The 12939-nt window shown below is 34.4% G+C and overlaps 1 protein-coding gene across 1 annotated transcript; it reads right to left on the bottom strand.

The window, feature by feature from the left end:
* Nucleotides 1-3038: 3038 nt before the first annotated feature.
* Nucleotides 3039-12706, bottom strand: LOC104226602 (uncharacterized). Its single transcript, XM_070149288.1, has 11 exons — nucleotides 12567-12706; nucleotides 10765-10900; nucleotides 9357-9538; nucleotides 9129-9249; nucleotides 8646-8840; nucleotides 5639-5689; nucleotides 5441-5563; nucleotides 3905-4147; nucleotides 3744-3788; nucleotides 3212-3308; nucleotides 3039-3097 (listed from the first exon to the last, which is right to left on the bottom strand). The coding sequence occupies exons 1-11, from the start codon at nucleotides 12704-12706 to the stop codon at nucleotides 3039-3041; spliced, it is 1392 nt and encodes a 463-aa protein (XP_070005389.1).
* Between the last annotated feature and the right edge of the window lie 233 nt (nucleotides 12707-12939).

The following is a 12939-nucleotide window of genomic DNA, read 5'->3' as shown; positions in this document are numbered from 1 at the left end:
GGCTTCATACTCTTAAGAGTATTTTATGTTTTATACGTAGATTATTTTTCTTTTACCTTATCAATGTCCAAAAATTTAAGAATGTAGGAGAAAATTATGGATGCCTTTTATTTTAAAATAAAAATATGTTTAATATATTAAAATAACTATTTGTGTTTTGTGATATTAAACATATGTCATTCCAATAAGATACTTTCTTTTAGGAATAAAATGGAACCTATGGAATTAGAGACTCATTAAATATAGACAGGTTATATTTTTATGAAACATGTCAAAAATGAAGTAACACATGTAAAATCACATATTATTAATTAAGTGAATAACTAATTTACAAAACCCAGAAAAAGAAAAATGAGAGAGAGAGAGCGAGAGACTAAGGCCTCATTTGTTTTTTTTTTAAGATTAAGACGTCTGAATTTAAATACATATCTGAATATCAAGATGTGTATTAAGATTAAGATATCTGAATCTGAATACATATCTGAATATATTAAGATGTATATTAAGATCTGAATACTAAATAATTAAGACTGTTTGATTTTTAACATCTGAATGTATAAAATTTATCTTTATTTGAAAATTAATAAACATAAAATTCAAATGAAATACTAACTAATCTAATATTTTATCAATAAAATATATAATTTTTTAAAATATGATAGTTGGTGGTAGTGATGGTTAACGGGTGAATACTGACTAGAGGCGGTGGTTGGTGGTAGTGTTGGTTGATGATGGTGGTTCATGCTAGTAGTTAGTAGTGATTGGTAGTGGTGACAATTATGATTGAGGATGGTGATGGTGGTGGTGGTGGTAATGATGAGTGGCAATAGTTAATAATAGCGGGTGGTGGTAGTAGTTGTGACTGAGGAACCTAGTGGGTGGGTGGTGGTAGGTTATAATGATGGGCAATGTCGGCCGTGGTTGTTGATGGTGATAGGATAGTCAGTTGTGGTAGTTAAGGTGGATGAGTGTTGATTGTGGGTGAGAATAATGGTGGTCGAAGTGGTGGGGATAGTGGGTGGTGATGGTCGATAATGGCGGCGACTATGATTGGGGATGATGGTGGTGTGATGGTGGTGGAGGTGGCGCTGGTGGTTGAGTATGGTGGTGGTAGTTGATAATGGTAGGCTGTGGCGGCAATTAATAATGAATATGTAATAGCATTTTAATGAAATTAAGTCTCTGTTATAGATCTGAATCATACAGACCTATTCAGACCCATAAAGTGGTTGTAAAGTAAAAAAAAATTAATGATTAAGATCTGAATAATTAAGATTCAGACTTTAAAAACAAACGCACTTAATGTCTAAGATCTGATTGATTAAGATTCAGACTTCCATTAAGCGCAAACAAATGAGGCCTAACAGTTTGTTTGGCCTATTTCTAAAATCAGTTTCTTTTAAAAAATATTTTTTCTCAAAAGTGCTTTTTCAGAAATAATTTTTGTGAGAAACAGTTTGTGTTTGACATTAATTTGAAAAACACTTCTGAACATGAATTATTGTTTGACCAAACTTTTAAAAAGTACTTCTAAGTGTATTTTTTATAAAAGTGTTTTTCAAAAAAGTACTATTGGGGAAAACTACTTTTTTCTGCTTCCACTCAAAAATATTTTTTTTTATTCTAAAACCAAACACTTTAACTTCTAAAATAACATAATACTTGTTTTTTAAAAAAAATATATTTTTTCGGAGAAGCTTGACCAAATAGACTATAACAGTCCAATGAAATTAATCATTTACTAGCTTTTGTGTACTTTCTTGATGGGAATAATGCTAAGCAAGGTCAAAATTCTTGAAGTAATTCTCAGCAAATTACCGTGGCAAGATTTGTACTTGAAACTAGTTTTGCAAGGATCCTGGAGGGACCCAACTTATAAATTGATATACCTAGCTTGATTTTCAATTTCTTTACTTCATGATATACTAGTATTAAAACCCGCGCGATACGCAAATGGTACTTTTGAATATTAGTATGGCAATATTGTTCTTACCATACAATCAGAAAAGAAAATAAATTATTAATATCATATTGTAGATAAGAAGCAGAATGTATTAGATATTAAAGTCACCCCCGTAACATAGAAATGCAAGTTATACATAGAACATTACATCCAATAACTACTAAGTTGAGTAGGTGAAGCTTAAATCTTCTAAAGGAAGACTCCTCTAACTACGTTCATGCATGATATCACACTTCCTACTTCACTGAGTAAGCATCAAGATTAAGAGTATATCCAAAAAGGTATATAATAAGACAAATTCTTTCAGTTTAGATATTGAGGTCTAATTTAAATTAACTGCATTTTGAAGTGTTACATAAATTGAAATAGATGAGAATTATTGATCTGTTTTGACAGTTCAGTTAACAATTTCGTGAGTATCAAGGAAGTTGAATGCTGAAAAAGCATAGGACTAATTAATCTCTGAAAGACATCATCGCCAACATGGCTTTCTCATTCTATTGTATTTACAAATACAACTATGTCTTACTTACGACTAAACATTGCACTCCCTCAATAATTGGGGTTCGTTGTAGCTTCGAAGAATGTTGCAGACTTCCTTCATTGACGGCCTACCAGATGGTGATGCTCCAGTGCATATCAGTCCTACTTTAAAAACATTTATCATCTGTTCCAAGTTACTTGTTTCCATGACTTCTTCATCAAGCGCCTCAAGAATGGAATTCCCCTCTCCGAAATGCTGTTGAGACCATTGTGCTAGATTCATTTGTTAGCTCCGGACAAACTCTCCAAATGCCATACACGAACCATATCCTACATTAAGTTCCACGAATCAGCAGCACTCGGTGGAACCATAACCAATCAAGATGGTAGAAAATTGTAACTTAGACCTCCATATGTCTATCAGTGCACGACGTCTAGAGGATCGCCCTAATCACTCCCTGTCAGGTCGCGAAAAGAATGCCCCGGATTTCCTTTATTTATTTTGTTCTTTCTCTTTCTTTTTTCTTTTCTTTTTATGACGATGTTGTCGGGGCTAGCTCGTGCGCACCTCGACTATTGCATCAGGTACTGGCTACCTTCCACCAGCACAGTTACCGGGTAACTCTGCCAACCTTACAGTTTCAACTATAACTAAATGAACGAATAGAATAAGATAGGCACCTAGACATTAACTTCACTTACATATGTTTCCAAAAAACAAAACAAAAAATTGAACATAGTGCAATAACAGTCACAATTTAAGACTTGTATAACTAAAAGTAGTATCAATCAATTCAAACATATTGTCCTCTGCGTCATGAAAAAACCTATATCTTAACAATGAAAAACCTTCAACCATAACCTACAGACAACAACTAAATTATCAATCATATCCAGTAAAAGATTAAAAAAGTATATCAATACATCCATTTTTCAATCAAAACCTATAATAGTAACAACAAACAACAGATAATCCTGACATAATGTTCCACTAAGCAGATAATAAGGGAAGTATTTGGGCATCTTTATATAATGGGAAAAGTAAAAAAAGCCTTTCTAGCAATGTGGAATAACTTGAACAGTAAAAACAGTTGAGAGTGCAACATAGCTTTCAGAGATTTACATGATTAAGTATTTTGGTTATACTTATCGCTAACAGAAGTTAACATATATTGGTGCTTCACGGTAGTTTTTCCGGGAGAAACTATTGAATTAACTTTCTATACATAGAGCCAATACTTCTCAACCCCCCAATAGAAGGAAATGTAATAACTCAAAAATGTAGTTATGAAGATACCTTGATATCCTCTACTGTGTTGCTGAACCTAGTTTCTTCTCGCCCCTGCCAAAACAACAGTGACAGCTCAGTTAAGACTTATAGTCATCTCTCCTTATATTTATTGGAAAAGCAAATTGTAAATACCTGATAATTCCATCATGTCTAGATTCATCTCAAACCAAATTACGGAAAACTTCTTTATACACCACATTTCTAGATTCATTTGTTATTTGGCCATCATCATCATAAACTAAAATCTTCAACCCTTTTCTACTCGTCAAGCGTGAAAGAGCAATATACAGTTGTCCATGAGTAAATACTGGCTTCTTCAAAAATAATCCCACATGAGACAATGACTGACCTTGACTTTTATTAATTGTCATGGCAAAAGATACAACAATTGAAAATTGTCTTCGCTGGAACTTAAAAGGTATTCTTGCATCACATGAGCAAAATCATACAAACTAATTACTACATAGCAGATGCAGAGTGTACGACTCTCTAAGAGCCTTAGTATTTTTTTTGTTACTTTAAAGTGATTCGTACAGGTTTATAGACTTGATTGTATGTAGCAATTGGCTTCTTCTTATTCTTGATTTTCTTTGCCATAATTATATTTTTTTATTGGTAAGCCTAGTAAAATGTACCTTGAGATTGTAGTGAAGCAACTCTTCTAAGTAACATTTTGATTTGTGAATAGTTTCTAAGTGTTCTGCTGGTACATATATATAGTTTGTGCTGGTGCATATTAATAATCTAATTGATGGATGGTAAAGTTGGTATTTCAATGTATTTTGCTATCTGATGCAATTCTTCTGTAACACACATCATTCCTGATTACCAAGTAATTTATACTCCTTACTTTACTGCAGATTTTGTTTACTACCAACCCCAGACTCCATCCTCTGTTGCTCATTTATCGTCCGATATTTAGTTAAAGCATACTTCAAATATTAGGATTTTTTCGTATTATCATATTTACTTTTAAACGACATAATTAAAATAGCTCTGCATTCATCTAATTGACTGATGCAAAGATAACTATTGTTGATGTTTACTGTAGAATATTTGAACAAATAATGAGAAGCACTTATATAAGGGCGCTTGAATGGAACTATACATGGTGCTACTGGAGGAGCTGGAGAAAGCCTTTCAGGTTTTACCCCATCCAAACTACATGGAGTATCTGCAGGGTTTTTCGAGATTTTCGTCCGATTCAAACAATGTACATCACAATGGGCCTTCAATATCTCATACATAAAGGTTACACTTTAGGAACCTTTTTCCATTTGACTATACTAGTGATATCCCATTTTATTGGACTCTAATATTTGATACACTACACATATATCAGAAGTTTGAAGTCTGACAGAAACCTTAACTACACATATAACATTCAAAAGTTACTTCTCGTCATTTTTTGATGATATAATAGCATAAATGTTCACATGCGATATTAATGCAATATTTCAAAAATATGTAGTTGCACTGATGCAGTTGCACTTCTGACATAAGTAAACTTCATATCACAAAGAGTCAACTAATTTCAGATATTAAATCATGATCCTAAATGGTAGAAACCAAATTAAATACAAACCAAACTACTTCAATTTGTGCCAAAGTACTTGCTAATGAAATTTTATGAATAATGTCATTTAAAAGGAAGTAAATGTTTTAATTCACGGATTTTTCTCCTGTTTGATCACTTTTTTAACCTTGTTACTTGAAAATTGTGCAAGATCATCACCAACATCTACTACAGATGACCCATCCTCTTCTCTACTTCTTTTGGCAGGGGTCTTTGCGGGAGAAGTTATCTCATTTTCAGCCATTGAATCCTACAAAGGAAAAATTAATTATTAAAAACCATATTGTAGATAAGAAGCTATACAAGCAAATTTTGAATTAGTCACCTTGAAAGTTGTGTCTGCATTAGTGTGTTGTTCACACTCAAAATCAGGGTCCTATTAAGAAAATAATAACATAATTAATTTAAACTTGATAATCCCTTATATAAAATCAAAAGGAAATGCCACGACCCTAACCCCGAACCCGGTCGTGAAGGCGCCTCTCGTGAAGATAAGGTTAGCCAGTTCAACCCAACTCAACTTTTAAAGCAGTTAATCAACATAAAAATAGTCTAAACATAATTTAAATAATACTAAATAGCGGAAATATCGATAACAATGCGGAAAGTCCAACCCGACACAGCCCTAACCGGGGTGTCATAAGCCACGAGCATCTCTAAACCATAATACTAGTCTGCTAAAGTCATAAACTACTACAAGTGTTTGAAAGGAAACAGAAATGATAGAGTAGTAGAGACACGGGGCTGCGGATGTCAACAACTACCTCGTAGTCTCCGAAAAACCACCCGAAACTAGAGGAATCAGCACTCAGGAGCGGTACCAGCTACGCCTGAATCTGCACATAGGGTGCAGGGAGTAAAGTGAGTACTCCAACTTAGTGAGTAATAAAGATAAATAATGACTGAAAGTAAGAAAACACGTATACACAGGGTATTCTATAATGAAGCAATTAAATAGGTAATTTGTAAGCAGTAAACCAATGAAAAGCAAAATAAAGTACTTCTATAATAAATAAACCGGTAATTGACAGACAGTTATGATAAAGTAAACACATAGAAACTCGCCCCTCGGGCACAACATCAACAATTTTCGCCCCTCGGGCTCAATCTCACATCACAATGGGTACCTGCGCTCACTGGGGGTGTGCAGACTCCGGGAGGGGCCCCTTACGGCCCAAACGCAATATCAAGTCATCTCGTGGCATCAAATCTAGGCCCTCGGCCTCATATCAATCAAGCCACCTCGTGGCATATTTATGTATCTCAGGCCCTCGACCTCATATCAGTATCAATATATCCTCACAACTAGACCCTTGGCCTTACTCAGTCCAAAAACCATCACAAGCCCTTCGGGCAATAGTAAAACAATATTTCCCAGCCTAAAACATCATTTAAGTCTAAAAACTGAGTAAAGATGGCTGAGTAGTAAAACAGTAGAAAATAACATGACTGAGTTCAAGTAATAAGTCAAAACAGTGAGAAAATAGTAATAAAAATCCCCGAAGGGTTCAAATAGTTGGCACAAACCCCATATATGGCAATCAGCCCAAATCATGATGATAGCAAATAGGTTTCAGTCAAATACGCAGTAAAATCATCAATTGGGACGGACCAAGTCACGATCCCTAATAGTGCACGACCCCACGCTCGTCATCAAGCGTGTGCCTCACCTCAATATAGCACTACGATGTGCGATCTGGGGTTTCAAACCCTCAGAGCATCATTTACAATCATTGCTCACCTCGAACCAGCTAAATCTCTAACTCGCGATGCCTTTGCCCCTCGAATCGGCCTCCATGCGCGTCGAATCTATCCAAAATCAGAACGAATATGTCACAATATGCTAAGGGAACAAAGCCCAAGCGAAAACAATCAAATTACCACAAAATTCCAAAAATTGGTCAAACCCGACCCCTGATCCCACATCTCAAAATTTGACAAAATTCACAAAACTAGAATCCTTATACTCTCACGAGTCTAACCATATGAAAATTATCCAATTCTGATATTATTTGGTCCTTCAAATCATCATTTTACAGTTTTGAAAGATTTCACAATTTTCTTCCTAAATCACGAATTAAATAATGAATTCAATGATATATTCATGTACTCTAGCCAAATCTGAGTTAGAATTACTTACCCCGATGAATTTCTTGAAAAATCTTCGAAAAATCGCCAACATCCGAGCTCTCTAGGTCAAAATATCAAATAAAACCCAAAACCTTGTATTTATAGAGTACCCCACAAATTTCCACCTTCGCGGACTGCACAAAATCGACCGCGGCCGCACATGCTTTCTTCTGCAGTGACAGGCTTTAGTATTTTGACCATAACTTTCGCTACCGATGTCCAAATTATCTTTACCTTTCTGGAAACTAGACACGAAGGGAAATAACTTTTGTTTTTGAATCATCTCAAAATTCCTTGTAGATCAAAAGATATGAGCTTCCGAAGTAGGACCAGTGAAATATTCCCCATCGCAGCCGCATTGTATTTTGTGCGGTCCGCACAGCACCTACCGCGGCCGCACTTCATTTTGTGCGGTCCGCACAGCACATACCGCGGCCGCACTTCTTTTTGTGCGGAACGCGCGGGTGGGTTCCGAGGCCTGTAACCCTTTTGGACCTGCTACAACTATGATTTTCGGCCTAAATTATCCCGGAACCTACCCGGAACTCCCGGAACTTCAAGCCGATTGTACCAACACATCCCATGACATCGCTCAAATTTGTTCAAAACTTCGGAACGCTCACAACAACATAAATCACCAATTTAACATAGGATTCAAGCCTAAGAACTCAAAGAACTCTTAAATTATACTTTCGATCAAAAGGTCTATCAAATCTCGCCCGAATGACCTAAAATTTTGCTCACACATCCCAAATGACACAACGAAACTACTGTCACTCTCGGAATTTCATTCCGACCCCTATATCAAAATCTCGCCTATCAACCGGAACCGCCGAAATATTAACTTCACCAATTTAAGCCTAAATCTTCTCTACAACTCCAAAACTCATTCCGATCGCGCTCCGAAGTCACAAATCACCTCCCAAAGCTAACCGAACCATCGGAACTCACTTTCGAGCCTTCTAACTATGTCAATATCCGGTTGACTTTTCCAACTTAAGCCTTCTTAAAAGAGACTAAGTGTCTCAACTTCACCAAACTCATTCCGGACTCGATCCATCCAACCCGATACCACAAAACACGGATAACGAAGCATAAAGAAGCTGAAATAGGGGAAACGGAGCAGTAACTCATGAGATGACTGGTCGGGTCGTCACAGAAAAATTAGTATATTATGAAGTATTTGAGTAACGATCACATACAATGAATGTATCATCTTGTGGAGATTGACTATATTGTTGTATAAGGTTATCGTCCTCGCTGATTTTAACAACATTATAAACTTCCGCATGCACTTTAATGTTGGAGCTCTTGATAGTCACTTTAAACAAGACTTTTTTGTCAAGAATATCATACAACTCCACTGGATAAGAACACTCATCAATAGCAGCATAAGTCTAAGACCGAATTAGTGTTAGATATGGGAAAACACAAAGAATTAAAATAAAAAGTATAACTACTAAACCATCCCTTAAATTGTTATCCTACTTTTCATTCTGGTAGGAATGGTCTCAAAAAAAATAATAGAGCTCTTCCTTTTGAGTGATAAAAAAAATGGCCAGTTCCAATTAATTTAAGGGTGTACTAGAGGTTCGAGTTAATTTTTATTATAATATTGAAAATATACCATATTTACCTTTCTTACCTTTATTGAAAAAATATACTAACAATTAAAAACAATATACCTCAATTGAAATTTCATTTAACTCATTAGCAAACTTCCCAATGAGACTTGTTGCTTCACGATCCCAAAGCAACAAAGATATAAAGTCAGTGTGATCCATTACTTGCACTCGAAGCTTGCACCTGAAAGACACGTTTAGAATAAGAAATTGAAACCTTAGTTTTATTTAATATTTTATAGTAAAGATTGGTCTTTATTTTTGTAACTTGCAACTTTAGTTCTATTTCACAGTAAATAGTGAAGCTTATCAAACTTATGAGTGGCAGAACTACCAAGGCGATCACATTTCTTGCAGTGAAATTTACTTCCAATTTTGTCAACCTTCTTCGAGCATCTCTTGCATCCCAAATATGACCATTCTTTTTCAAGTAGAAGATTCACTATAGTCGCAACAATCCAAATGTGTCCTTCCTGAAAAGAAGTCAAGTTGTAGCAATGTATCTAGTAAATTTGATTGTTGGAATATTAATATAAATACCAAGGAACATAAGCTGTGAAAATTCCATTTATATCCAAAACCAAATAGATAAGCAACTAAACATAGATATTCAATTAGTTTCATTAAATGATACCTTCAATAGTTCAATCTGTAAGCATTCAGATTCAATACCTTCTCATTTATCTCAATTATTAATTTGTTTATATGAGATTATGAGCAGTGGTTAAATTTTACATATTAGAATAATAAAACAGACGTGCATAAGGGAATAACAGATCACTAGAAGCATTTAGGATTTAAATCAAAGAAATGTTCCTCCTACTGTAATCATTCGAGAAACGGAGAGGAAAGACATTACAACCACACCACTACTAACCCTGCTCTCCACTGCACCAAGAGCTGATGCTTGGGCTCCAAGTCTTAAAGGGAAGATTTCAGATGTTAATACCCAACAAATAGGACCAATCCACACGGAAAAGAATGCTACATTTCCACGTACATTAAAATTGCTAATTTGATTCCAACTGAACCATTCCACAGTAAAGAAAGTATGAGGCCATGACATATGTCTATAACAAAAGTTTCCTACCAACTTTGTCAAAAAGAAATATGTCTATCAAAATGAATATTTTCTTTGTGAAGTTTTTTATTGTGAAATGCTCATCAGATCCTGCTTAACTTGAGTAATTCCTCATCAACGATTAAGCAGGATACTTGTGTTATTGTGCAAATTCTGCAAGAGTTGATTGCTTTCATCCATTATTTATGGAGCTTCCCTATTTGCTGAAGGTCAATACAATTGGTTGTGAATCAATATTTTAGTTAACAATAATTAAGATCGAACAAAGTTATGTGGTTGCTCATCTCCTTTTGTTGAGTAGCATGTCTGCAGTTTATAAATAAATTCCAGATTATAACTTTTTGAGTGCACTGTCTTTCAAAAAAAAATGGTTCTGTTGTATGCAATCTACTACAACCAAATCATGAACTGTCTTAGCTCTTACATGCTGCAGTGGAGGTTTCCTTTTTATTAGTGAAGTTTTTTATTGTGAAATGCTCATAAACTTATGTAACAGGGATTCCAAAAAATATATATGTGCACATTTAGGAAAACAAATAGTATTTTTACACCTATCAGTGTTATGCATACACAACATAACATTAGTTAAATACTAAAGGAGTTTAATAGATTAGTCACCTTCATGCAGTCGATCAATTCTCTAATAGTTTTAACTTCTACAGTTCCAGTAGCTAACTCATCAGAAACAGAATAACTACGGTGATAAGGTATTCGACTAATCCTGGAAGAGTTAGCTTCATTCACACTTGCCAATCTGTATTTACGCAAGGTTGTATTAGTTTTAACCATAAACAATTATTTTTGCAGTATCCACATAAACTTAATATATGAAATAACTAACCTGAACTTAAAATCAACAATTTGAGGAAGATCCGGGTTAATCTAGAGCTTTGAGGCATGCCAAGTATTACGCACAGAATATTTGCTTATATATAACTTTAGTTTCTGAACCAAAAAATTAACATAAAAAAATATCCCATGTCATCAAGACAATAGAAATACCTTGAAATTTGTGAGCTTTTATCAACTGCATAACAACTATGACCGGCTCATGGGGTGATCCCTCTAAATGTAGCAAGATTTGGTCAACGAATTCTCCCCAAAATGTTGCCGAGATATTATTCTTCTTGTGTAATTTATATAACAACTTAATCAGACACCGATAAGTAATCATGTTAATATATAACAACTTAATCAGACACCGATAAGTAATCATGTTAAAATATATAACAAAGTAAATTCATAGACGCAATCTTACTCATGATCTTCAAGTTCCACATTCATATAAGTGTTGGTCTTATCACCTTAGTTATGTGATTCTACTTCACCATAACTTACAACCTCTTCAATGACATCTATAATAATTTAGAAAAATGATCAGGACAAAGTTGATAAGACATTCAAATAAAAGAACTGCTAATTGAATACTTACCGAAGAGTTCACTTTCTTCAACATCAATTTTGTTTATTAAATACTCATAAGGTTTTAAGTCGAAGATACCCATACCAAAAAGATGATCATTTGCTTCCTTTACAATCGTCTTATGAGTAAATGCCAACTTTAATTTATGTCGCGTGTATTTAAGTTTCGTATAATTTGGTCCAACCACAAAGTTCTTCATAAAGTACAAACCCAATTCTTTTATCTTTGGTTTGAACATACGTATAAGAGACCGACCAACAGTCGCATGAATATGATCGCCCTAGAAACAAAAAATTCATAATTAATATTTAGTCAGACAAACTTAGTTGTACGGTGTTGTCACAGAGTATATTAAAAAATGAAGCATCAATGGGTAAAACATAATATGTGAATGCTTGCCTTTCCAAAATAATACATACAACATATTTGATGGTAAATACTAATCTAAATTGCAGTTGATTAAATACATGTTTAACCTAATGAATTTCATAGTACAAAGCAGAAGATGGAGATTGTAGTCAAATTTGTATGAAAAAATAAGTGCAACTAAAAAAGAATGCACCTTTTCGTCTTGAATAATTAATTCAAGGGAGACGGTGTTGTCTGGTTTGTCACGGTCTGGAATGTGCCATAATCTCACTATTCGTACCTTCAAATTCCAACTCATATTGTTACTCGATATATTGCAAATATAGTCAAATGCCATCATATTTCTTCTTAGAGAAAACTTTATAAGAGGATTGTCTGTCAAATGCCGTCAAATGTCGTGTATATATATATATATATATATATATATATATACGGAATGCAATAATTTTTGTATGGAAAAATAAACCCTAAATAGTAAGTAAGTACAAAAAAATTCAGTTACTATATATCTATAGATATATACGGAATGCAGTAATTTTTGTATGGAAAAATAATTTTCCATAAAAAGATTCGTAAAATAGAGGCATATGCATTTGGGATTCCCCAATTAGTTGCTATCCCGAAATACCTGGCGTAGATGTCGTTGTCTCCTAAACTACACATCTCTCCAGAATACAGATGCGAAAAAGATGAGAAAAAATGACCGGAAAAATCATCTTCACATTTGAATATCTCCTCGCGATGGACTAATTTCACATTTGACGGCATTTTACATTTGGACTAATTTCACATTTGAATGTCTCCTCTTCTCCCTCTGTATCCCAATCCAACAAAATTGCGGAATAGATCAAAATGCTTAGGTTTAAGCTTTTTCAAATTTCCAATATTACGCGTTATTCGTATAGAAAAAATCAAGGAGATCAGCTTTAATGAGGAAGCGAAGAAAATGGGATACGCGTTATTTATCTTTGGAGGGTGTGACCCAGTTTTTGTTATAAATG

This window comes from Nicotiana sylvestris, chromosome 6, assembly GCF_000393655.2.
Source record: "Nicotiana sylvestris chromosome 6, ASM39365v2, whole genome shotgun sequence".
In the NCBI taxonomy this organism is placed as follows: domain Eukaryota; kingdom Viridiplantae; phylum Streptophyta; class Magnoliopsida; order Solanales; family Solanaceae; genus Nicotiana; species Nicotiana sylvestris.
This window is presented reverse-complemented; position numbering and strand designations above follow the sequence as displayed.